Raw genomic sequence first — 25,768 nt, 5'->3', positions numbered from 1 at the left:
TTAAGTAAACTCATTCAGATTGATGAAGATTGTGCTGCCAAATGTCTCCACGGAAGCTGAAGTAGCAAAGGAGATGTTTATGATACAATTTCGAGAAGAAAAAATCAGGGCACAATATGGTATATGCAAGATGGTATCAGCTCGGCAAACACAGGGGTTCTGTGGCCCCCAGGAAACACACGCTATGGGTCTTCGGATGAATCATTATCCTTTTCTTTACATTGTGTTTTGTTTCAGGTTTATTATGCGTTGCACTTTCAATTTTTCTGGTATTTAATTTCATATTTTAGAATACAACAAATTACAATGAGCGAAGTATCCCTTTCTTTGGAGATGTGAATGTGGGGGCACCTGGCCGGTTCCGTGGGTGGAGCATGCAATTCTTGAACTTGGAGGTGTGGGTTCAAGCCCCACATTGGGTGTAGGGATTAACTTTTTAAAAAATAAGGAATTTTTTTTTTTTAATGTGAATGTGGCATTTCCATAGGTGTCAAATACATCAATGTGTCCCAAATGCAGCTGTTCGATGCTGGATGGTGTTTGACAAATGAGGCATGGAATGGGAAGCAGCAGGCGCCACTGGAAAGGCAGAGCTGAACTTGACCCTTCCAGATGTCTTTCTAGATGTATGATCTTGGGCTAGTCGTTGAACTTCTTGGAGCTCTGGGATGTGCATGCATCATAAAAGATGAGAATTCCCCCCTCCCCACAGACCTGCCTAAGCCACCTAGCAAGATCTTTGGCACAGAGGAGATGCCTACAGCCAGAGCTCCATAGATGTTAATGCTTTTCCTTCTCTACATCCTGTGGGTATTTCTGGGGTAGGAGTTGCCTACCACCCAGATCAGGACACTGGAAGCTGCTGTAGAGGTCTCTGGCTGGGGATTGGTGCAGAGTTTTCCCTTGCCCGTGTTTACTTCCCACCAGCACGGATCCTGTGCTTGCATCATGAGCACTTCCCCAAGGCCCTTGGTGCCTGAACCTGCATTACAGCCCTCTGGGCAAGTCATGGGGGGTTGCTGTTACTAGCTTCATCTTCAACGCAAGGTCGAGGAACAGCAGTTTCCTTCGCTAGAGCCTTGAACTCCAGGCCCCAACAAACAGGGCAATTGGACAAGGTGACCTTGAAAGGTCCCTTCTGAACGAAGGGTCTGAGATGCCTTTCTAGCTTTCCTCACATTCTCTGGGAGGTAATGTGACCAGAGCCTGCCTGAGCCTTTGTAGGTCTAGATGTCTTCCCTAAGCTCACTGCTGACTGGGTTGGATGGAGTCCCTCTCAGTTCTATTCTACATCCTCAGTAGCATAAGTGCCTTGCAAATGACTGTCATCTCCATATACCCTGAGCTCCTGGAGGGCAAGGACTGAGCCTGGTTCACCTTCACATTCCTGTACCTGAAGTCAGATCTGGCAGCGGATAAGTGTCGAGAGATGTTTGATGAGGTAGTTAATCCCATTCCCTCCCCTCCAGACCTAGCATCTCCCCAAGCTTAGCCATGGTTCCCCTAGAAGGGATCAGAGTCTATGACAGTGTATCTCTGCTAGGCACCGGCTAATCATTTTATTACCCCTTTTAATTTAATTCCCCAGAGTGCCTTAGGAGGTAGATGTTATTGCCCCCATTGTACAGATGAGAACACCAAGTCTGGGAGAGCTTAAATGGCTTGCCAACCTTGCAGAACGAGGACTCAGTCAGGGTCCCATGGCTCTAAGATTGGGCTTCTCGGCATTCCTGTCTGCTACCTCCCTGAGAGGCCTGGGCACTCTTGCCTAAGAATTCCTTAATGATTTCCCTTTGAAGACTGTGGGCTAAAAGTATATTTATTTTTTCAACAACTTTATTGAAGTGTAATTGACATATCATGACACTCCCCTACTTTAAGTACAGAATTCAATGGTTTTTTAGTAAATTTTACAGGTTTGTCCAACAATCACCCTATCTGATTTTAGAATACCTCTGTCATTCTAAAAAAAAAAAAAAAAAAGCCATGTGCTCATTATTGGTCGCTAACTTTTGAGGGAATAGAAGAGGAGCCCTTACTCCGTGTCGATGTTTTGTTTGCACTACTGCAGCTGATGCGTCATGGCCCTTCAAGAGTGTTATTACTGTTCTGCCACAGAAGAGATTGAAACAGAGGGAATGAAGGCACTTGTCTGAAATCCCAAATCGTGAAAGTGGCGGAGCCCAGATTAAACTCGGATCTGTTTTCCCACCAGCTAAGCTCCTCTCTTCCTCTCTCTGAAGCAGTTATTAGAATGTGGCTTTAATAGAAACAAAACAGACTCTCACAACCTCGCAACAAGAAAACAACGCAATTAAAAATGGGCAAGAGGGGGGCACCTGGGTGGCTCAGTGGGTTAAAGCCTCTGCCTTCGGCTCAGGTCATGATCTCAGGGTCCTGGGATCGAGTCCTGCATTGGGCTCTCTGCTCAGGCAGCCACTCATCTTCTTCCCGTCCCTATCGGTTTACCTTTTTGGGGACACTTCCTACAAATGGGATCATAAGACATACAGTCCTTTGTGTCCAGCTTCCTTCACGATCTCCGTGTTTTGAGGTCCCTCCTCGTGCCGGCACTTTGGTCCCTCTCGCCGACAGGCAGGACGCCACCGATGCGTAGACCACATTTTGCTTCTCTGTCCACTTGATGGACACGCGGGTTGTCTCCAGCTTGGGGCAATCATGAGTAATGATGCTGCTGTCAGTGTTCACATGCAAGTCTCGGAGTGAACGTAAGCTTTCATTTCTCATGGGGAGATTCCTAAGAATAGAATTTTTAGGTCAAACGGTAAAGTTGCACATCACCTTTTTAGAAACCGACAAGCTATTTTCCGAAGCGGCTGCCCCGTTGTGCATTCCTGCCAGAAGAGAATAAGGCTCCAGGTTCTCTGCAACCTCGCCAGCACTTGGTATTACGTGTTTTTGTGGTTTGGGGAGGTTTTCTTGTTAGAGCCAATCTCCTGGGAGTGAAGTGGTATTTTGTTGTAGTTGTCATTTCCCTTTCTTTAATGACGGATGACGTTACATTTTTCTCATACTTACTGGCCATTTCTATATCTTCTTTGGTGAAATGTCTATTAAAACCTCTTGCCCATTTTTTTTTAAAGATTTTATTTATTTATTTGACAGAGAGAGAGAGAGAGAGGTCACAGGTAGGCAGAGAGGCAGGCAGAGAGAGAGGGGCAAGCAGGCTCCATGCTGAGCAGAGAGCCCAATGCAGGACTTAATCCCAGGACCCTGAGATCATGACCTGAGCCGAAGGCAGAGGCTTTAACCCACTGAGCCACCCAGGTGCCCCCCTCTCGCCCATTTTTAATTGCGTTGCTTTCTTGTTGCGAGGTTGTGAGAGTCTGTTTTGTTTCTATTAAAGCCACATTCTAATAACTGCTTCAGAGAGAGGAAGAGAGGAGCTTAGCTGGTGGGAAAACAGACCCGAGTTTAATCTGGGCTCCGCCACTTTCACGATTTGGGATTTCAGACAAGTGCCTTCATTCCCTCTGTTTCAATCTCTTCTGTGGCAGAACAGTAATAACACTCTTGAAGGGCCATGACGCATCAGCTGCAGTAGTGCAAACAAAACATCGACACGGAGTAAGGGCTCCTCTTCTATTCCCTCAAAAGTATTTCCTGATCCCAGCTCTGTGCTGAGCACAGTGCTGAAGCCGGTGTAGGGCAGGGACAAGGCAGACAGGCAAGTCCCCGCCCACTTGGAACTCACATCTCAGAGAGGGAAACCAGCAATAAGCGAGTTCATAGAATAAACATCTAATGTAAAGTCAGGGAGTAAGAAATGACAGGTGAGGGTCAAGGTAAGGGAACAAAGGGTGGTCAGGACTGATCGGGCGCCTTCTCGAGTAAAGTGGTTATTAGGTAGAATACAGGTTTATCTCAGTGCATCATCCATGGTCCAGCATAACAGTGCTTAGGCAAAATACATTTCTTGTCTCTCACTCATCACCAAGGCCGTTGGAGGGCTCCACTCCTCAAGGTCAACCAGGCACCCCAACTCCTCTACATTGTGGCTATGCCGGCCCTAGAGCAGAGCCCTCCTCCAAACCATCCACGGTGGCTAACCTCCTTGTGCACACTGCATGCTGCCAGAAGAGGAAGCGAGGAGAAGGGGCACACGCCCTCCCTCCAGGAAATGCCCGAAAGTTGCTCACACACCTTGCCCTCCCATTCCATCCACCAGCGCTCAGTCACATGGCTACGCCTACCTGGGACAGCGAAGGGAACTAGGAAATAGAATTCTTTATTCTGGTGCCCAGCCAGGTGTCCAGCTGAAGGCATTTCTATCACCTCGAGTTAAGGGGACAGAAGATATTGGAGGAGATCAAACCATCTGTCATGGGTGGTCAGGGAAGGCTCCTCTGAGGTGGCAGCAGTTGAGTGAAAACACAAGTGAAGTGAAGGAGAGAGCCATGCAAGGTTCCGGGGGAAGAGCATTCTGTAGTAGAGTCAACAGTGATTGCAAGAGTCACGAGTAAGTTTGGGCGTTGGAGGGAAACCAAGAAGGCGACAGGGGCTGGAATGGAGGAAGCAAAGAGTGGCTTGGTGGAAACATGAGCCTGGAGAGGCGGTCGGGCCAGATAATGGAGAGCATGGTGCGAAACATGAACTGCGCTCCAGAGGCAGGAATCCTGTGAGTCTAGGGCTAACATGGTCTGCATGCTGTCATATGACAAGGACCACTCGGCAAACGCTTGTGCTGGGGTAGAAGGTGAGATGTGCTCAGCACGGGCTGTGTTTCAGAGGGAGAGTCAGCAGGACTTGCTGAGATGAGCTGGTTGTGGAATATGTAGAGCCAAGGAGAATCAAAGATGACTCCTATTTTTTTCCAACCAAGCATTTATTCTCTTACGGGTCTGGTGGTGACCAGCTGCGATGACACTGAGCACTACAGAATCCAAAAATTCAGATCACGCCCCTCTTCTGCTCCAAACCCCCAAGGCACTCCCATTGGGTAGAACCCAATCCAAGCCCCGTATGATGTGCCCCCCACCAGGTCATCAGAACCACCCTGCGGGGCAGATGTTGCCCTCTCCACACTCTGCTGTGTTGTAGATCACAAGACCAAGCAACAGTCCTAGCTTGGTATCCAAAGTAGCACACCCTGTGTGTGGTGGATCTGGGATGTGAGGCCGACTTACAGTCCCACCTCTGACTTACTAACCCCAGCTCAATGGGATATTGTCCCCTGGGAGGCTGGGCAGGTGTTGATGGAATCATGCTGCTGTCTACACTGGGTCCAGTTTTCTGGTGTCCCTCCAGCCTCTGCCTCCACACACAGACACAGACACTCATGCACACATGCATACGCACACACACAGACCCGCCTTGACACACACACACACGTACTACACACACACGCACACACATGCACATATACATGCCTTCATGCACACACATGCACAGGCGCATGAATACTGTGCACACGCGTGTGATGAATGAATACACGCACATGCACTGGAGCATACACACGCCAACCGCTGGCCCCTTTCCTCCACTGCTTCTTCATCTGAGACTTAGAAGCCCAGCAGGGGGTTCAGCACACCAGGCTAAAGTAGCCACAACTCCATCACCTCCAGAGGCTCGTTGGACTCAGCTCCTCGAGGCGCACAGACATCCAGAATTGCTTTTGCACAGCAGCAGGTGCTCTCTGAGCCCTCTGCAGGGGCTGCTGTGCTCCTGAATCCCCCAGACGGGGTTTGGGGGATCACTGGGGCCCTTCCTAAGGCCCCTCACACAGCGCCTTGACACTGGAGGTGGACAATAAGCATGGCTGGGGGGTGCCAAGGCTCTCTCCCAGGCTACCATCTTCGCCTGATGGGCCCCCTGCTGAGCAGCTAACTGTGAGGGTCCTAGATCCACACTGCCTGAGTTCGAACTCTAGCCTGACCACTTACTAGCTGTGTACCGTTTCACAAGAAGCTCAATTCCTGTAATCCGCAATTTTTTCTGCAGACTGCTGACCATGGAATCCCCAACACAAGGATTCTTGAGAGAATTACGTGCTCGGATTGGTGCCCAGCACATATGGTAAGCTCTAGATCATATTATTGTTCTACTGATGACCTCTTCCTGAGGTTGATCTTGACAAAACCTCCCTCTTCCTCCAACCAAACCAGACAAAATAATTCCCACTTTGTGTCCATATCTCCTCTTCTCTATCCATTGTCCTGCTTTAAAGCTTATCATGACCTATTTAAAGTTTGTTTTACCTTCTGTCCTCAGCTTTAAGCCCACTTCTTTCTTTCCACCCTCCAGCCCCTCCAGCTTTCCCGGCTTCCTGAGTTATATCCCTGCCTCAGGGCCTTTGCACATCCCTCCAAGTCCGAGACTCTGTGTCTGAGAATAAGACATCTGAAGCGGGAGGATCAGGATTGGAACCCAGGTTCTCAGGTCACAGAGACGGAACACTAAACCATTACACCAGTGGCCTCCCTCCTCACTCCTGCCCTCCCACATTGCCACGGATCCCCCCTCTAGGCCACATCCTTGGGATGTAGAACTACCTGATGGTCTGTTTCCTCTGGACGGAGAGCTCCATCAGGCTGGGCTGAGGTGTATTTTGCTCGTGCCGCATCCCTGGTGCCCAGCACTTAGCACTTGGTACATATTTATGAACAAATGAATGAATGTCTGTCTGCTTCTGCTGCCTACGTGAGCCCCAGGCACAGAGACTGTCTTTTCATCTCTGCATCCCCAGTGCGCAGGCAAGGGCCCAGCCCAGGAAGTCACCACTGTGCTCAGGGGATTGAAACCGACCAATTTCCTGCGTGTTCTCCAGTCACGCCCCCTCACACGCCCACTCCCGTGTGAGCAAGACAATTACTGTCCCCAAATACCCACATGTGCTCCTGCCTCGTACCTTGTACATTCATTCCTTCTTCCCAAGACAGCTTTCTTTCTTCCTCTGTCTGCTGGAAACGTCTGCAGAACCTTCCAGGTCTTGAGTAGACAAGCCCTCCTCTACCGTCCCCTTCAGGGCATGTGTTGGGCTCTCTCCTCTGCCCACCCACCGTGTGTTCAAACCCCTGGCTGTGCCTTACAGGAAGGTTTTGTGGCTTTTTCTTGCTGTAAACTGTGAGCCTCCTGAGGGCAGAGTTTGTCTTACTCATTTCTAACCCCAATCTCAGGGCCTTTCACCAGGGACTCCCAGAGAGTGTGTGATATGCCGGAGGCGAGTAGATGAGCAGTAACTCAGGCCGACTAGCCACCCCCTGCCTGACCCCCAAGTCCTCCTCTGTAGCAGGTATGATCACAGAGAGTTCTCAGGGAGCAGGTGCTATTAGTTCCGTTTTACAGAGGGAAAAATAGAGGACAGAGAGGTCAAGTTGCTTGTCCAAGAATAAAAGCAAAATTGCTCGGCCTCAAGCACCTGCTGATGGGTATGGACGTTGCCACGCTGAACAGTGCGGATGGGAGGCGCTGCTGTGGTCCCTGCTCCCCTCTCCATGGAGCTGCCCAGGCTCTCCATCCTCTGTTCCAGAGTACACGACAGCCCATCAGGAGCACAGCACCCCCAGAACGGCCCCGAAGAACACGGCTTCCCTGACATTTCTTGGCACGAAAGCCTGCCTTTGTTGGTGACAACCAGCAAATCCCGGATGTTGCAGGGGGAGAGCCGGCTCTTGGGCAGGGATTTGGAGCAGCCAAGAGGGCAGGAGAAGGGCTCTCGGGAAAGCCTAGGTGACAGGTCACGTTCTGTCCCCATGGGCGTGCCAGGTCCTACAAAGCTCCTCATGCTACATTTCTTTACATGTTCGGGTGGCGAGACATGAGCCCAGTTTCCCAGACTCTAAGCAGCTGCGGGAGAATCAAGTTTTCTGCTGAATGGAACGGGGCTGGGGCCTGCGGGGACCAGGCACATGGAGACAGGCGTTGGCATCACCAAATCTTGGCTTTCCTAGACAAACTGAGCTGGGACACAGAGGGACACGGTAAAACCAGGAGAAACAAAACTTGAACAGCTTAGCCTGGTGCCTCCCCTGACCTCACAGCCCACACGACTTGCTTCTCCCTTGCATGCCAGGCCCAGAGGCAGCTCTGCCCCGGGAGGGGTGCCATGCCCTGTCGGGGTGCCTTTGCGAGGTGGGAGCCGCTCACAGAGAGGTGGGAGCCTCGGTGAGGGCCCCAGTCCTCTCACACTCCTGTGTTCACGTCTTCTGCTGCCATCCCAAATCACAGAGGACAAAGTGGTTTTAATAGCATGAATGGAAAAGATCTGCGGACCTGGAGCTCAGCGGTCTGACACGGGCTTGCTGGGCTAAAGGCGAGGTGTCTGCAGGCACCAGGGGGAATCTGCTTCCTCGTACTTCTCCAGATTTGAGGGGCTGCTACCTTCCTTGGCTGGCTGCCCCTTCCCCCACCTGCAAAGCCGGCAGTGGCCAGCTGAGTTTCTCGGCTCATCATTCTGACCCTGGCCCTCCGGCCTCCTGGGGGGTTCCTCCTGTAGGGACTCTTGGGATCACCTTGGGCCCACCCAGATAACCCCGGGGAGGTTTGAGGTGAGCTGATCCACAATTTTTATTCCATCGGCAGACTTAATACCCCTCTGCCGCGTAAACGCCAGTCACCGGTTCCAGGAGTTCGGATGTGTGTCTCGAGGGGCCGTTACTCTGCTGTTAACACCTCTCACCCAGACCCAGTCACTACTGGGGAGCACTCCCTGGGGGGGCAGGCAGCTTCACACAGTTATCTCGTGTCTTCCTCCTGACAGCCGTGGGAGGTCAGGGACATCACGCCTCTTCCTGAGGTTGTGACCCTGTAGAGTCAGGCCACCTATGAGTTTTGGGGGCCTGGGGCACTTCTGCCTTCTGTCATAGAAAAGGCTTTAAAAGCATGTTTATAGACATGAGCATAACCAGGGTAATTTACTTTGTTATTTTATTTCGGATTTTAAAAAGAAATTAAAACACTGCATGGGGTCCGAAGAGTGCCATAGGCTCTCAGCACTGTGCCCACGGTGCCGGACCGGTCAGCAAACACTGGGGACGGGCAAAAGGGTCACATGGCCAGCAAGAGGTAGAGGCAGGGCTCATGCCTGGGGTTCCCCTGACTCCAGGATCCAGCTCACTTCTCCAATCTCTGCATCATTCCTCTAGTATCCAAACAACTCAGAGCCACAGGAACACTAAAGATTATGGGCCAGAGGCTCTTATCTGATGAACATCCATGTGCCCAGAGAGGGATTGCAATGTTCTCAGGGACACACAGCAAGACAGTGCTGTATCCAGGATGAGGACCTTGTCCCCCGACTGTCCATCGGGGGCTCTTCCCCACAACACTCTTTCTTCTACGTGCTAATCTCTCTGACCTGAGAAGGAGATCAGCTCCTCCCCAACCCCACCTGCACACACATGTATACGCAAACATGCACCTCTCTGTCATCATACACGCAATGTCAACCTTGACCACTGTAGGGTTGACTGTTCTTGATATCTGGGCTGGTTAGGATCCACTCAAGGTCCTCGTTTCACAGATGGGGAAACCGAGGCTGGAACAGAGCCTGACCGAAAGCCACTCAGCAGATCACTGAGAGAGAGCCAGCACTCCAGCCCAACCCCAGTCCCGTGCTGTCTGCCCCGAGGCCCCCTTGCTCACACACGCTCTCTGCAGTTGGTCCCAGATGTCAGACTCCAGCCTGAGGGGCCTCCCTTGACCCTCACCCAGCCCACAGGAACAAAGAAGCTCATATGGCCAGAAGATCCTGAAAGAGCAGTTTCCGAGTCCTCAGCGCCCAGACTTGGCACAGTGGTGACCTCCAGCCCAGACCCAGAGCAAGAAAAACCAGTTCTAGAGGCCACCCTCCTGCCCTGACTTGACCTCCACAGCAGTTGGTTGCTCAGGCTGGGGGAACTGGGCCAAGCCTGGGGTTCAGGCCACGTGCTGCAAAGCGGCAGTGCCCCCACCAGATACCTCTGGCTTCCACTCCCCGTCATTTGTCCCCTCCGAGCCTCACTTTCCCTACCCAAGAATGGTCATAGTACCTACCTCTCAGGGTGGCTGCTGTCCGGGATTCATGCATGGCACTTGGTGAAAGCAAAATAAATATAACAACTTTCTTTGGAACCATTAGTGATGGTTAATTGTGATACACAAAGAAGCCAATGCTTAGGCTGGATCCTGGAGACCAGGAGGTAGCGCTGGGCTGGCAAAGGACCAGAACATCTCCCCTAGGGGAACGGCGCAGGGGCAGAAGCCAAGCCAGAGAGGAAGCGGAGGTTGGGGCCCTGACTGGAAACCCCCGCAACCCCCAGCACACAGGGAATCCCAGATTTTCCATCAGCTGCCCCTGCACCGGGGAAACGAACTTTCAGGATCTTGATCACGGGGTTAGTTTTCCAACTCTCCGCCCATGTTACAGATGGGGAAACTGAGACCCAGAGAACAAGAGCCACCTGCCGAAGAATGCACAAAGATTTCACGATGATGCCAGGACCCAGAAAAGCCAGACTTTTGAATGACCCAAACCTTTTACTCAGCTCTCCTAGGAACAGTTTATTTTTTCTTTTGCTTTATTTCCAAGCCTTAGCCACCATCCACTCAACACAATTGACTTGTCCCTGTAGTCCTGAGAAGACCTCAAAGAAAGAACGGATGGCCGAGCTCAGAGATGGCAGCCAGACCCACTCCCCTGAGGCACCCATGTCACACTGACCTAGCCCCCCGCTCTGGCTCCAATCATGTACTTTCATCCCAAGCCAGCTGCTCGTTCCTACCACCGAACCTTTGCAAAAGCTCTTCTGCCTCCCAGAATGCCTTTCTTCAGCAATCTCTTTGGGAAGCCACGTCCCCTCCTTCCAGATGCAGCCCTTTCCAGCCTTCCCTGATGGCTCTTGGCCCCGAAGGTACCAGCGCTTTGCCTCTCAGTATTTAAACCAAAGAAAGGCTCAATCTGGGTTGTATTCATTTGCTCTTGTCAACACGGCAGCTCACCTGTCCTTGTTTATTCATTTGTATTCAACAAAAGTTTACAGATTACCAAGCACGGGCCAGACCCTCCCCGCGTGCACAGCCTGCCCTCCAGGTGTGCGCCTCCTGTGAAGAGGGAGTCCCACGGAACCTCCCCAGCATTGTTAGGTGCTGAGCGTCACCGGGAGCTGCACAGGGGCCCCATCTTTGTCTCCGGATGCCTTCCCAGCGGGGCCCCTGGCCAGCCAGGAAAAGGTCTCATCCCCGCTCTACTGATTGCTTGGATATGAGGCCACTGGAGTTTCCTGACCCATCGTGGTATCCCTGTCCTGGGCAGCCATGGGGCTTGGAGGTCGACAATCCCAGCTCTGCCACCTTTGAACTGAGGTATTTGGGCAGGATCACCTCCCTTCTGGGCCTCAGTTTCTCTTTTGTGAAACAGCACTCAGGGCTCCTCACTCATGGGTTTGCTGTGGAATGGGGAAGCAGTCTGCAAACACACGGGGCAGGGGAGGACTATTGCAAGGGGTGGGGGTCCCTGATCTCACCCCAGTGCTCAGAGACATGGCACTGGCACGTTGGTCCCTCTGCATGGATTTGGGGCATCTCCTCCCTCTGGTAGGCGGTCTCTGGGTAGCACAAGAGGATTGGACTATGGGCCTCCAAGGTGGCTTTCAGCTCTGGGAAGCTCCGTTTCCTGGCAATGGGAGCCTGCTGCCTAGAGACCGCGGACTTTGAGGCTCTGGACTTGGAGGCTCTGCCCGGAGAGGTTTGAGCTTCGTCTGTCCCCGCCCCCATCCAGGCGCTCAGGCAGCGATGGAAATGAAAACACAACACTTCCGAAGAGGGAGGATAAGATACGCAGCGTTCACCTATTTCCATCACCGACTAGAGGAATGTGAAGCAAAACCCTCCAGCAAGAGACCCCACCATCCAGCATCATGGAACTCAGAGCACGGGGCTGGGACGCAGTCTTTGAATCACGGCACCTGGGAAATGAGAAGGCAGAACAGAAAAGCACCGTGCTCCTGGGAAGTGGTGACAATGGAGGCACACCCGGGGGGACATGGACAAGGAAACACAATGTAGGTTCCCCCTTCTCCAAATTGAAACTAGCCCCTCTCCGTTCCGCCATTCTTGGTGACTGCTGATGGGGGCGATCCCCAGACCTTGCATTATCTAGAACGCTCCCATCAAGGGAAGTCCTGCCTTGGTTCCTATCTCAATCTTTCTGGCTTTAAGGGCCAGACTCATTTGGTCCCCATGGCATTGCCATACGGTGAACCACTGCAATGCCCCATACACTTTTCAAATGCTTAGAACCATCCCTGTGCCTGAACTCTTGATTATGGCCCCCAGCCTCAGGACCTTTGCACCTCATGGGCCCTCTGCATCAACTGGCCTTTCCCTACCTCGTTTAACCTGTCAAATCCCTGAAGACTCAGCTCTGGAAAGCCCTGCTCCCCTGAAGCCTGGGCTCTTTCCTCCTTGTTTTCACAGCACCCACGATTTGCTCTGATATGATCTCCCCCGCTCCCCTGAGAGTTTCTGGAGGGCCAAGGCGGGCCTAAAAGGACAGACAGGAGGACATATCTTGGGGTGAGGCTGAGCCTGCTAGCTGGGGAGTTTGGGCCTCTTTGGACTTCCGTTTGCGTATCTGCAGACTGGAAACAATCCCTCCACAGTGGACTTCACATTAGCCCAGGAAACTGATACCTGGTCTCTGTAACCAGAAAACCTCAGCAGCTCCGTGGAATACCAGTTCACTGTCCCAGTTGCATATGGGCTGGGGGAGAGGTGGGCTGGGACACCTGGGCCTCCGAGGTCACCACTGCAGGGGGAGAAGGAGGGGAGGTAGCACACGGGTTCTTCCCCAACTCAACCCAGCAGCCACTCAGGTCAGCTCAGCTTGCCCTTCCTTGGCCACGCTCCATCAAATGCCCCCCGCCACTGCAGGGGGGGTGGTTCTGGGAAATGTCCCTTTCTTGGGTGCCCAGGAAGAAGAAAAGAACCCGGATTTGGTGGAACACGTAGCCTTGTCTCAGCCATCGGCTTGTATGAAGATTAAGTCATGACGAATATGGAGTTCTTTGCCCGCTGGCTGGCACATAGTAGGTGCTCAGTGAAGCTGTCTCTTCTCCATTTGTTTCCACTCCCCAGAACCAGGCCTGGGTCTGGTCCTTAGCCCCCTCTGGACGCTTGGGCACGGCATCTGACCCCTAGCCCGGCTTCCCCGGCTGCTCTCCCTGCAGCATCACCCCACCTGCCCCCCGGCTCTCCCCAGCTTGGCGGGGACCACTCTCTCCACCTTCTGCACCTGGGCAGCTGTCTCTCTGCAGAGTGCTGATTTGCAATCGGCCTCAGCAGCTCTAATGGGCCAGTGAGGCCCCAGGCTGCGCTGAGTTGGCTCCATTTAGAGGCTCAGGGCTGTGGAACACAAACTTGTCCTACCTCTCAGGGGCCAGCCCCGGCTCTCTAGTCTCCGGGACAGACCCGAGGCAGCCCTGCGGCCCTCCCCCAGACCCTCCCTGCCGGCTCAGGCTCCTCCAGCTCCACCCTCCACTGGGCCTACATGGGAGACGATCTCTGCTTCTCTCCTTCCTGGTGGTCTCTGCAGAAGAGCACAGGACGTGGGGCTCAAAGAAAATGTGGTCCTCGAAGCACTGTAACTCACCTCATCACCGTGACAATTTATATAGTAGCGGGTTTTATTGGCCCCATTTTACAAATGAAGAAATTGAGCTCCGGGGTCACAAAGCGGCGCTTTCTACACTTATCTGCCCAGGAAACTTTTTTCTTTCTTTTGCATGGAGAAACCCAAAACACACATTTATTTCAAAACACACCGCCTTGAGCTGGTGTTACTTCTTACCCCCAAAACCCATCTGACACATACTCCCATAAGCTCAGGAGGCACCTTTCCCTGACTCGGAGATCTCCTAACCAGGGCCAGGGGACTTCCAGAATTTGCAAGTGAAATAGTACAAGTATAAGCATTTCTTTTTTTTTTTTTTTTTTTTAAGATTTTATTTATTTGTTTGACAGAGAGTGAGAGATCACAAGTAGGCAGAGAGGCAGGCAGAGAGAGGGGGAAACAGGTTCCCTGCTGAGCAGAGAGCCTGATGTGGGGCTCAATCCCAGGACCCTGAGACCATGATCTGAGCCAAAGACAGAGGCTTAACCCACTGAGCCACCCAGGCATTTGTATATGCATTTCTTAAACATGGGTCTGTAACTTCCAGGGGTGCCTCAGAGAAACCTGTGACCCAGAGAGAGTGAAAAACTGTTACTATGGCTTGAGTCCCCGTGGAGAAGGCCCAGTTTCGATCTGGGGTTTTGCGAAAGTGAGCAGAATGGCAGAGGTATGGGCAAGCACGCCGTGAGTGGGAGAAATGGCCCGTGCGACAGCAGGGACGAGGGGACAGTAAACGGATGAGCTTGGTTGGAGCAGAACGGGTGTTTGGGCACAGTGACAAATGAGGTTGGGCCGTCAAAGGGACCTTGGAGAACAGGCTGAGGCATTTAGATTTGATAGGGGAGGCTGTAGCGAGCCACAGGACATCCTGGAGACTGCACGTGGAGAGAGCCATGAACTGCTAGGATGGGGTTCTGGGGACAGCCGGGCCCAGAGGTCTCACTGCCTCTGGTAGGACATGCCAGACTAGTAACTATTAGGAATCCCACAGGAGGAGGAGGTAGGAACAATGACAGGAGAGCAAGACAGCCTGGCCGGAAGCAAGGCCCTTAGACATAAAGTTGCCTGGTTGGAAGCTCGGGTCCATCATTTCCTAGCTGTGTGGCTTTGGGAAAATAACTTAACCCCTCTGGGCTCCTTCCTTGTAAAACAGGGATAACCCCCACCTGCTTGGGAAGGTTGCAGAAATTTGCTTAGATGAGAACCTGTCTCTGCAATACTTCAGAGCAAGGCACACCTCCAGCCCTCAACCATGATGGCTTCTCTTCTGATCTGCCAATATATTCTATAAACATTTAGAGCTCCCCAATACGTCCCTGCAGCAGGTGTCCTCCTAGGCGTCCTAACGTGTTTTCTGACAATAGTCCCAATGGTGCCACACCCATTGGAGAGAGAAGGAAGCAGAGTCACAGAGATTTGGACAATCAGAAACCATGGTGATGTCTATTAAGGTTATCACAAGAGCTCAGGTGCCACGGGGCAGTGACACACATGGGACCTCTCTCTGACCTGGGGTGGGAGAACCCACATTGTCTTGAGGCTATTCAAGGTCATGCAGTTGGGACTACAGGTGGGCAGGGTACCGATCCAAGTACTTACAGTGCTTCCCTGCAGGGATCTGGTTAGCAGGAAGATTCTAGGTTGGGGAGGGGGCTGAGGTCCTGCACGCTAACAAGGGTTTCTGGAAAATGGCCTTGGGGTAGAACAGACTTAGCCTTGGGCAAGAAACTGGGCCTCAGTGTCCTCACCTCTAGAATGGGTCTTACGCCCGCTAGAGTGCGGGTGACCAGGTGGAAGGAGACAGTGCCCACAGCCTCAGCAGTGCCCAGGGCCGGGCATGGAATGGGCACCCGCGAAATATTGGCTCTTAGTCCTTCTACTGTTATTACCAGCTGGGCCCTCTATCCTCGCACACAGGCAGTGGGTATGCCGCGTACTCCAACACCGGGATGTTCCCCCCCCGCCTCTGCTCATCCCGCCCCGGGAGCAGAAATCAGGACGCACGCTGCCATCTCCAGCGGCACCCATGAATCGTTTCACGTTCAATTTCCCCATCAAGTTCACAGGCACGTTTCAAAGGCCATTATTCCACTTCCTAATGGTCTATGCAGTGGAATTGTAAGTAGGACATTTCTTTATGCCCTTGGCATTCCTGACTCTTTGAAACTCCCTTTCCTGGTGACTACGGCACACCGTGCCATCTCCAAAACCCTGGCAGCACCCAGCCCTGGCCTCCCCTTGTCCCACAACGGAAGGGAACAGCAGGGACCTGTCTCTTTGGAAAACAATGGTTGCTTCCCCGGGTTTCTGTGGAGGTCAACTTTGGTCGCAGACAACAAGGTAGGCTGCCAGTGCAGGGCCAACGTCAAAGAGCAGACAGACCTGAGCCCCACCTGCATTCTACTCACCGGCCGTGGGACCCAGGCAAGGTCACCTCACCTCTTGGGAGCTCGGCTGCCCTCACCTGTAAAGTAAGGGTGACGGTGCCGACCACACAGGGCAGAAGAATCAGAAGGGTGGGTCACAGGCTGTGCCTATAACAACCACAAGAGTGCTTTGTGGCCGTCACGTGAGTAGGAGGCTGGATGGGACGGGCGACCAGGCACTGGAGGCTCGGCCAGTGGCGTTCATCCTGGCGGGTTCACCAGGGGCCCAGTGGGGCCTCACCTGGACTGTCTCAGATTCCTGACCAAGATGGTAGCCTCTGTCCCTTAACTAGGGTGCCGACCTCCCTAGATGGAGCTCAACATGGGCCCAGGGGGCAGCAATGCCCAGGGGAATATTCTAAATTTTACAGCCTGGTAAGGCAGGGCACTGTCACATGGCTTGAGGACCCTTGTGATACTAAGCCTCTAGTCCACGAACAGCAGAGTGGACAGAGGGGGTCCTGGGGGGATGGCAGCCAGGCTGGTGGGGTTGGGAGAGTGACTATTCCCCAGGCAGAATGGAAATATTGCACATTAAACAAGCCGTGTGGACGTGGCGGTCGGTCCACGCCAGCCGGTTGTGGGGGAGGGGGCGGCCTGGGGGTGCCGAGTGTAAGGAAGCCCATCGTGTGTCGAGGAGAGTTTGTCGAGGGAAGGCCCCTGGTACACGTGAAGAACCATCCTTGCACTACCGAATACTTACCGTGTGCCTCTGGATGAGTAGGACTGTGTCCCTGACCTCCTCGTCCACCCCCAGGGGCCCAGTCAGGTGCCCTGTGTTCCAGGCCCAGCTGCACAGACTTTCCCTCCCTAGGCCTTGGCCTCCGCATCTATCAGAGCAGGATCCTTTTATCGCTGACTCTTCCGGACTCAGAAGCTCTACCCTCTCCCTCGTGTGTGTGCACATGTGCACACCCCCGTGCCCATGGGGGTGTGTGCACACGGGGGCGTGCGTGCCTGTCTGTGTGCGTGTGAGAGGCCACAGTCCTCCCTGCGGCCACCTCCTCCCCGCCTCGGGCCCCCCAACTCAGGGCCTCACGTGGGGTTGATGTCCTCCTGGGAAACGCTGACCCTTGGTGCTGAGCAGACCAGGGGAGGGACAAACACCACCGAATTCAAAGCCAATCCCTGGAAGATGGGCCTGATTATTTGCATGGCACGCATTCAGCTCCGACTGTTTACCCACCCCCTGAGCCAACCCCAGACTTCTCAATTTGTCCTGCCGGCACCGAGAGCCCAGACTGGCGGCACGCACGCACCCTCCCAGAAGCCCGATACAGACTTCCAATTATCTTTTAATTTCGCTCCTGTGTTCATTTGTTCATTTCACTTTTTCCAAACAGACTGGGTTCGGGGCGGAGGAGGGAGCGGTCATTTTGAGAGCTCGAAGCCAGCTCGTGGGAGTGCGGCGTTCCCCCTGCAGGCTGGGATTCGCACATGGGAGGGAGCGGGAAGCTCACTCCCAACCTGCTGGGCAGATCAGCCACTGACCTGCTGGCCCGGACAGACGGCAGCACGAGTCTGAGAGCCCTGCCCTGGCCTCTGGGTGCCCTGAGAGGACCTTGGTCTGGGGAGGGGCCGAATTAGATCTGGGCTTCAGGTTCAGCTGGTGACGATTCACATGAGTGGTAATGACCCCGAGGAGGAGGAGGAGGAGGAGGAGGAGAGGAAGAAGAATGGCGGACAGTTCATGAGCTTTCACAAGGTGGAGCTCAGCACTGTGGGCTGTCCACACATCAGTCACAGCCTTATGAGGTATATATGCTGTTCCCCAGCCCCACCCCCGTCTTCAGTTAAAGAGATTCATGCTCAGAGAGGGGAAGTCACTTGCCTATGGTCACACAGCTGACAAGGGGCAGAGATAGGTTGCCAGTCTGGATCTGGAACCCACAGCCCTGGTGAGATGGGGGCCGGTGACTCTCCTTTGGCCTCTCACCGGAGAACATTGTCTGTTTTCGAGGGCAAGGATGGGCCGGCCCCGCGTCTCTCCCTGATCTGGGCACTAACTCCCGGTGCTTTCCCCATCTGCCCTCAGGCGCCCCAGAAGGAGGGCAGAGGCATTCAAAGCTGCGTCGGTGGCTTGGCTGCAGTCCCGGGCTCAGCCTTCCCCGCAGCTACTTGCGGACCTCACCTCCGGGACCGGCAGACCCCGTCAGGAAGGAAGCAGACAGGGAGGCCCTCGGGCCACACCTGCCTCGGCTCCACCTGTCTCCCAACTCACCACACCCAACCCTCCTAGCCCGGTGGATTTGCAAGAGAGAAAATAAAACACACACATGTAATAACCAACCCCGTGCGTTTCCTGGCATCGGGTGACTCTTGGGTCAAGAGAGCTTCCTCCCTCTTTGTGTGCGAGCTGGACACTCCTAACATCCTCCAGCGGCTGCTGGCTCGGGTGGCTGATCACAAGCTCAGCCCTGGGGCACAACCCCCACTCCCACCCCCAGGAAAAGCGTCGAAGGATCCAAGGAGGCCAGCGCCGAGATCTGCTGGCCCTGAGCCCCTGTGGCCACTGTCTGCCAGCTCAAGGTCACCTTGGCTCCCACTCTCCCCCGCTGACCGGCCACTGGCTGGTCAGAGCCAGCCCAGAACCCCCCTCCAGCTCACCCCGCTGGAAGCAGGAACCGGCCCCTATTGGGCAATCATTAATCGGATTCTTGACATTCTCCAGCCCCAGGTCGGCTTTGGGAAGCATGCTCCCCGGAAGAGGAGGAGCGGAGCCCCAGGACTGGCATTTGGACATGCAGCTGGCAGGCAAGGTGGTGCTGTCCGCCGCTGCCCTGCTCCTGCTGACCGTGGCCTACCGGCTGTACAAGTCGAGGCCCAGCCAGGCCCCACTGAGGGGCAGGAACGCCAAGGCCGAGGCCAATGAGGAAGCCGAGGGCTCCGGGCAGCCTGCGGTCCAGAAGGCTGCTCCCAGGGCACCGCACTGGGCGCTGAGACACCGGAGGGGAAGCAAGGGGACCAGAGAGGAGCCAGGCCGTGGCTGGGAGAATCAGGGGAACTCCCAAGTCCTGGCCACAGAACCCTCTCCAGAAGACTCAGAAGCCCACGAGGCTCAGGAGCCGGAGGAGAAAGGCGCTGGTGAGGAAGGTGATGGGCAGCGCCCAGACTCTGAGCTGGGGCCTCCTCGCCACAGTGGCCGGGAAGCCGGAACAGCTGCTGGCGGTGAGCCTGAGCTGCCCCCCCACCCCCATCTGGGCAGTGAGTCCCAAAGCTCCCGCCCTGGCCTCACCACGGGGGATGGGGGCGGTGTGGGCAGTGAGCCTGCCCTGTGGCTGGATGGTAGGTTCCCGGGGCATCCCCTGGAGCAGGAAGCCACCCCCACCACCTGGATAGCCCACGTGGAAGGCCAGAGTTACACGAGCAAGAGCTGGGTCTTCACCCGAGCCTCGGGAGCGTGGCACCACAGGGAGGAGGCCAGGGCCCTCCAGGCCGCTGCAGACATGGGCCTGACCGTGCGTCAGCAAGAGGGAAACACCAGCGCCTCCTACACCTACGCGTCGGTGGCCCGGGTGCGTGTGGAGGAGAATTTCCTGCAGGAGAAGGTGGAGGGGGTCGGGCCCAGGCTGAAGGGCAAGGTGTATGATTACTATGTGGAATCCACCTCGCAGGCCACCTCCAAGGGCAGGCTGGCCGGCAGAACAGCTGCCCTGGCTGAGGCCCCACCCCTCATGCCACTACCAGGACCCCCGGGAGCAGGGGCAGCTTCAGGGAGCCATGCCGCTGACCGGGAAGGTGGAGCAGAATCACCCGGATCCTCCCAGCCCGCGCCACCGCCCTCTATGCAAGGCTTCAGCAGGAAGGACAGCCTCCTCCAGATCCTGGAGAACCCAGAGCTCCAGCTGCAGCTCAGTGGTTTTGGGGCCCCCACTCCATCCTGCCCTGACGGGAGAGCCTTGCCCGGCCTCCCCCTACCCCGGGCTTCTCCGGGGTCCAACTCAGCCGGAAGCGGTGGGGAGCCCCACGTGCAGCTGGTGGCGAGGACCAATTTCGTCCACCTCCCGCTGGCCCCTGGCTCCACCCCCAACGTCCACCTGGATCTGGGCAACTGCTACCAGGTACTGACCTTGGCCAAGAGGCAGAAGCTAGAGGCGCTGCAGGAGGCAGCCTACAAGGTGATGAGTGACAACTATCTCCAGGTCCTGCGCAGCCCAGACGTCTACGGGTGCCTGAACGGCACTGAGCGGGAGCTGATCCTCGGGCGCCGGCTGCGGGGCCGCAAGCACCTGGTGGTCGCCGATGTGTGCCCCCAGGAGGGCTCTGGCAGTCTCCATTGCTATGATGATGAGCGGGATGTCTGGCACCCTCTGGCCTGTCTGCCCCCCGAGGCCGTGTCCCGAGGCTGTGCCCTCTGCAGTCTCTTCAATTACCTCTTCGTGGTGTCCGGCTGCCAGGGGTCCGGGAGCCAGCCCTCCAACCGCGTCTTCTGCTACAACCCGCTGACAGCGATCTGGAGCGAGGTGTGCCCGCTCAACCAGCCCCGGCCACACTGCCGGCTGGTGGCCCTGGACGGCCACCTGTACGCCATCGGGGGGGAGTGTCTGAACACGGTGGAACGCTACGACCCCCGCCTGGACCGCTGGACCTTCGTCCCCCCGCTCCCCAACGACACCTTTGCCCTGGCACACACCGCCACGGCATGCGCAGGGGACATCTTCGTCACGGGCGGCACCCTGCGCTACCTGCTGCTCCGCTTCTCAGCCCGGGAGCAGCGCTGGCAGGCGGGCGCCACGGGGGGCGGCAAGGATCGCACAGCCGAGATGGTGGCAGTCAACGGCTTCCTCTACCGTTTTGACCTCGATCGCAGCCTGGGCATCAGCGTGTACCGCTGCAGTGCCAGCGCCCGCCTCTGGTACGAGTGTGCCGCGTACCGGACACCCTACCCGGATGCCTTCCAGTGCGCCGTGGTGGGCGACCTCGTCTACTGCGTGGGCCGCCGGCGCATGCTGTGCTTCCTGGCCGACCACATCTCGCCCAGGTTTGTGCCCAAGGAGCTGCAGAGCTTCCCCTCGCCGCGGGGCACCCTCCTGCCCACCGTCCTGACCCTGCCTATCCCCGAGGTGCCTCAGACCAGGGTCTAGCTACCCCTCTACCAGACTGCTGCAAAACTGGGAAGCGACAAGCACTCCCTACCCACCACTCTGTGAGCCATTTCTGGGAGTGCAGGCAGCTCGGGCATTTGGCCAGCGAGGGGTGGATTCTAAGCCACCCTGCTCTGCTGGCTGTGGGGGGCCCTGGGATGCGGCTCTGCTGGCAGTGGGATGCTGAGCTAGAATCAGGGACCGGGCAGCCACGTGTGCAGGGACGAGTGCTTCAAATCTGAATTCTTGGCAGAAGGGATGTCAGGACCCTGCCAAAGTTCAGGGGCATAGCCTCATCCCAACCATGAGCTCCTGCGGTTGACCCCCAATAGCCCCTCAAACCGACCTTGCTGGACATGGCCCAGCTCGCTATGAGAAACGAGAGTCCCTTCCTAAACACGGGCCACTGAGCCCCTACCTCCAGGGGCTCCCAGAAACACCTGGGACACACAGGAAGGTGGTTTGGGCTGTGCGGAGAGCCCTGGGGAGCCCGCCGGGGCTTGGCCAGAGGAGAGATGGTTGGAGAAGTAGATCAGCGACAGTCGGAGCTGCCCATGGGACTCTTGCCTCCAGAGAAAACTGACCATTACCCGCTGCACTTTTTCTCATTACCTAGAATCCTAGCATACTAGGAGGAGAAGCCTCCAATTAGGAGCCATTCAAAAACCGTCATCCTGTAGTGGTCCACTAAGGATGCCAGTGGTCCCACATCTGAGGTCTCGGGAGGGAGAAGAGAAGATGTGATCTGTCAGCACCTGTCTGCCTGGGACATTGCTTGGGCCCATTGCTAACTGACCACTGACCATTCCCCACAGCTCAGAGCCTGCACGATACAGCTGTCCAAACAACACAGCCCTCACCTCAGGGAGCAGGGACAGCCACTGCCAGGCACCCCTCCTGGACTGTTGAGAGATTTTGGCATAATTTCTCCTCCCTGTGCTCGTGGTCATCTGGTCTGCCTGGTCAGGCAGGAGAGGAGTGAGGGGCGGGTCCATGATGGTGCTGAGGAACTAGAAAAGTCTAATGTCACATCAGGACCCTGGGAAATCCTCTCACATCAGGGTCGGTAAATGTGGACAGCGCAGAGACCCTCCAACCTTAGGAAGTTGCCCATTCCTCTTTGGAGGGGAGGGATCCAATCTATTGTGGCAGGCCCATTCTCTCGCTGAGGATGATGCATACACAGAGGGAAAGGCAGTGATGCTCCCGGGGCCAGCCGGAAGCCAGGGCAGCAGGAATCCCTTCTAAAGTGACAAGCAGCCTAGAGAAAAGAGGTAGAAATGGGGATGCAGGAGGGCAGGCCTGACAAGTGGGGACCTGAGGATGCTTTGGATTTCAGCGTTCCCATGTTGAAAATGGGAAGGATAGTTCAGGGCCTTCTCTGCCAGAGAAATGAGAACTCCCGGAGAAAGTCCACCCGAAATTCCCCTCGGGGTCTGGACAGGAGCTCGTGTTCACTGCAGCTGCTAGGGATCAACCAGAGTCTTCCTGGGAAATGCACGATAGAACAAGGAATAACAGGGAGGTTGGCATGGAGATGAGAACTAGGCCCCTCAAAACCACTGTCCCCATTCTAGGGCCTGGAAGGTGAGGCTGCCTCGTCTATTCCTAACTTGGAGTCTGGTGACCTCCCCCATTCCCTGCCAAGGCCATGCTCAAGCTCAGAGCCAACACTCAAACATGATTATCCAAAGGACCCCCGGGGTGGAGGGGAAGTGGGGGTAACTCAGTGACATGACTGGGTTATGGCATGGGCATCATGATGGCAGGCTGGGGGTTGCTTGGAAGGCGAACCCCATCTGGGAGCTAGGGGCATATGGAGCCTGATCCAGCCCCCAAGGGTAGGCTTCCACCAAGAAGCCGGGCAACAACTAGACCACAACCAAGCAAGGAGACCACGGGGGAGAGCTCCAAGCCCAGGGTGGAGCTTGCACTAGGAACATTTCAGAGCCCTATTGCCTGGGGCATGTTCTCATGGTCAGGACTAGGGAAACAGCAGTTTTTTCCTGACCCACTGCTGGACTGAGAGCTGGTGCAATCTTCATGATGAAGGGAGAGCTGAGATGGGAAATAAAAGGGGCCCTTCTCATCTACCCGTGCAGACATCACTAATTGATCGCCTTATCCTATTGAGCCCCAGAAAGGGGTCAACACCGGGCTCTAGGCCATTATCCCTGATCAGCGAGAGCTGGTGCGTTTCTCATCACCAGCCTGGGTCTCCAGAGCTAGCCTGAGGGAACTAAGTGGTCAAGACCATCCTGATAGAGCAGGGCCGTTCAGGGAGCCTGCAAAGACCACCTGGGTGTTCTCAGAACATATAGGCTTGGAACAGTCCAGGCCCTGGGAATGCAGCAGGCCCCTGCCCTAACAGAGCTCACGTTCTGTTGGAGGAAAACAGGCAACTTTTATAAACAAATGCGTAATCAAATGAACGGAACCCGTGCTGCATACGTGTGAGGAAGGCAGAGGAGGCAAAGAAGTAGTATCGTGTGATCAGCCTCCCTGATCAGGAGACAATGAGCAGCGCCCTGGATGGAAATCCGGGAAATGCATAGACCAGGGCTGGTGCTCAGGGCACCAGTGGGGACCTCGTCACCCCGACAGGGGAGGACAGAGCTGCCTACAAGGAGCTCCACCTCGGAGTGAAGAGGTCGGGACCCCAGCCATCCTGCTCTAACCATTCACGTGAGGGATTGTTCAGGAAAGAGGTTCCTTGCACAACAGTAAGCTACATTCCCCGGAGAGAAGCAGAGGGCACGCATTTAAGGGAAGAGCCCAGATCGCACACGCCCGCCATGCCTGAGTGCGTGTCCGGGTGTCAGCCCGCCCATGATCCTTTGTGGGGTCAGAGTCTAGGACTTCCACGTGACCTTGTGGGATAGCCTTGTCCGGCCACCTCGAGCCCTTCAGCCTCACGGCAGCCTGTGTGTCACTTGGCCTCTCCCTGGGTCACCCGTCCTGCTTGCCCCTAAAGAGTTGCCTCTTTAAGACAAAACAAAAACCACCCTTCAGTTTGGGTTGCTTTCCACGTGGGGCCAACCACGGCTTTGTAGGAAAGAAAATTGGAAGATGCAGAAGTACAAAAAAACCTCCCCAGCTTCGCCCCCCCAAAGACCACCCCCCTGCGGTGCGCACCCCTCCGGCCTGTGCCTCCTTTCCTTGCCTTGATTTTTGCCAATGCGTGATTTTGCTGAACGCACAATTCATCTGCTTCCTTTTTTCACTTAGCTTTTTAGAATACGCATTTTCCGTGTTGCTACAAACCCTTGGTAAACACCATTTCAGTAGGTTGCGATGTTTCATCCAGCGACTGTACCACGGTTTATTTAAACAGTCCCCCCTCCTGTCGGGCCTCTAGGTTTTTTTGTTTTTTTTTTCCCCCTGTTGGTTTCTTTTTCCATCATAAATAAACCTTCCTTTGTTTTCCTGTTCCTCTCTGTCTGGGGCCTCCATCAGTATTTACAAGAGAAGCCCAGTCCAGGGCTGGTCTGGAATACAGGGTTGCTGAGGCAAGCCCAGAAGCCACGGCATCTGCCTTGGGCCCCACTCCGAGTGAGGGGTACGGGGCTGCTCTTGGAAACGCCCCGCCAAGAAGGCAAGTCCTCCCGGAGGGTCTGTCCCAGGTGCCCTGTGGCGTTGCTGGAGCTGGAATGTAAGGTACGGGCCAGGTGTCCAGAGCCTCTTCCCGGCGTAGACCAAGCACTGGACTAGATGCTTTCTGCGGTCACTTCACTGAGTCCCACGATAACCCCATTTTACAGGGAACAAAACTGAGGCTCATAGAGTTCAAGGAAACTCACCTTCATGGCAAAGTTCAAAGACCTTCAGGTCTCTTCAAAACACTCTTGAACCTGGCCTGCCTACTCTCGGTCCTTCCAATCCCCTATCATGAAGCCCTGGGGCCAAGGACTTGGGATCAGCCATCCACTAGGCCTCTCCCAGCCCCTCCCCCACTCACAGTGATCTTGTATCCTTGAACTTTGAACTCAAAGACAATATTCCTCTTTTTTTTTTTTTAAAGATTTATTTATTTACATGAGAGCAGGGGAGGGGCGGAAGGAGAGGGTGAGAGAGTCTCAAGCAGGCTCCACACCAAGCATGGAGCCCCATACGGGGCTGGATCTCACGACCCTGAGCTCAGACCCGAGCTGATATCAAGAGTCGGATGCTTAACCACCTGAGCCACCCAGGCCCCCCTCAAAGAAAATATTCTTGAATTCTCCCGTCCTCCATGTCTGCATCCACAAAATGGGTTTGCCACCTCCAGCCTCAAGACAACGTAACAAGCAAATGCGTGCAAAGCACCCAACCCAGGGATGCTCCAAAGTAGGTCTTTTAAGTACCATCAGCTTCTGCATGGGCCAGGTGTGGGGAGGGTCTACTGGTACTCCCACTCCCCTTTCTCTGCATCCCAGATCCAGAGGAAGGTTGTCTCACATTTGAGCTGCAGGAGCCCTGTCTGGTTTGACAAGATTGGGGGCTTTGGGGGAGGAGTAGGGCAGCACTTACGTTATCTGTATTTTATACCATTCAGGTTTTGAGACTCTGAGCCTGTGCCCTCCTCTTCTGCAGTCGATGACTTGCAGGCTCAAGGTGTTCAGCATCTTCCCAGGGTGTCAGACAGCACAGAAGAACTTTAGGAGCTCCTC

At 55.0% G+C, this 25,768-nt stretch overlaps 1 protein-coding gene across 1 annotated transcript; it reads left to right on the top strand.

Annotated features, from left to right (window-relative positions):
* Window positions 1-18,398: 18,398 nt before the first annotated feature.
* Window positions 18,399-22,028, top strand: KLHDC7A (kelch domain containing 7A). Its single transcript, XM_032302688.1, has one exon. The coding sequence runs from the start codon at window positions 18,729-18,731 to the stop codon at window positions 21,117-21,119; it is 2,391 nt and encodes a 796-aa protein (XP_032158579.1). The 5' UTR covers window positions 18,399-18,728; the 3' UTR covers window positions 21,120-22,028.
* The last annotated feature ends 3,740 nt before the right edge of the window (window positions 22,029-25,768 follow it).

The sequence above is a fragment of the Mustela erminea genome, chromosome 10 (assembly GCF_009829155.1).
Source record: "Mustela erminea isolate mMusErm1 chromosome 10, mMusErm1.Pri, whole genome shotgun sequence".
Lineage (NCBI taxonomy): Eukaryota > Metazoa > Chordata > Mammalia > Carnivora > Mustelidae > Mustela > Mustela erminea.
The sequence above is the reverse complement of the archived record's forward strand: the minus strand, read 5'-3'. Positions and strand labels throughout refer to the sequence as shown.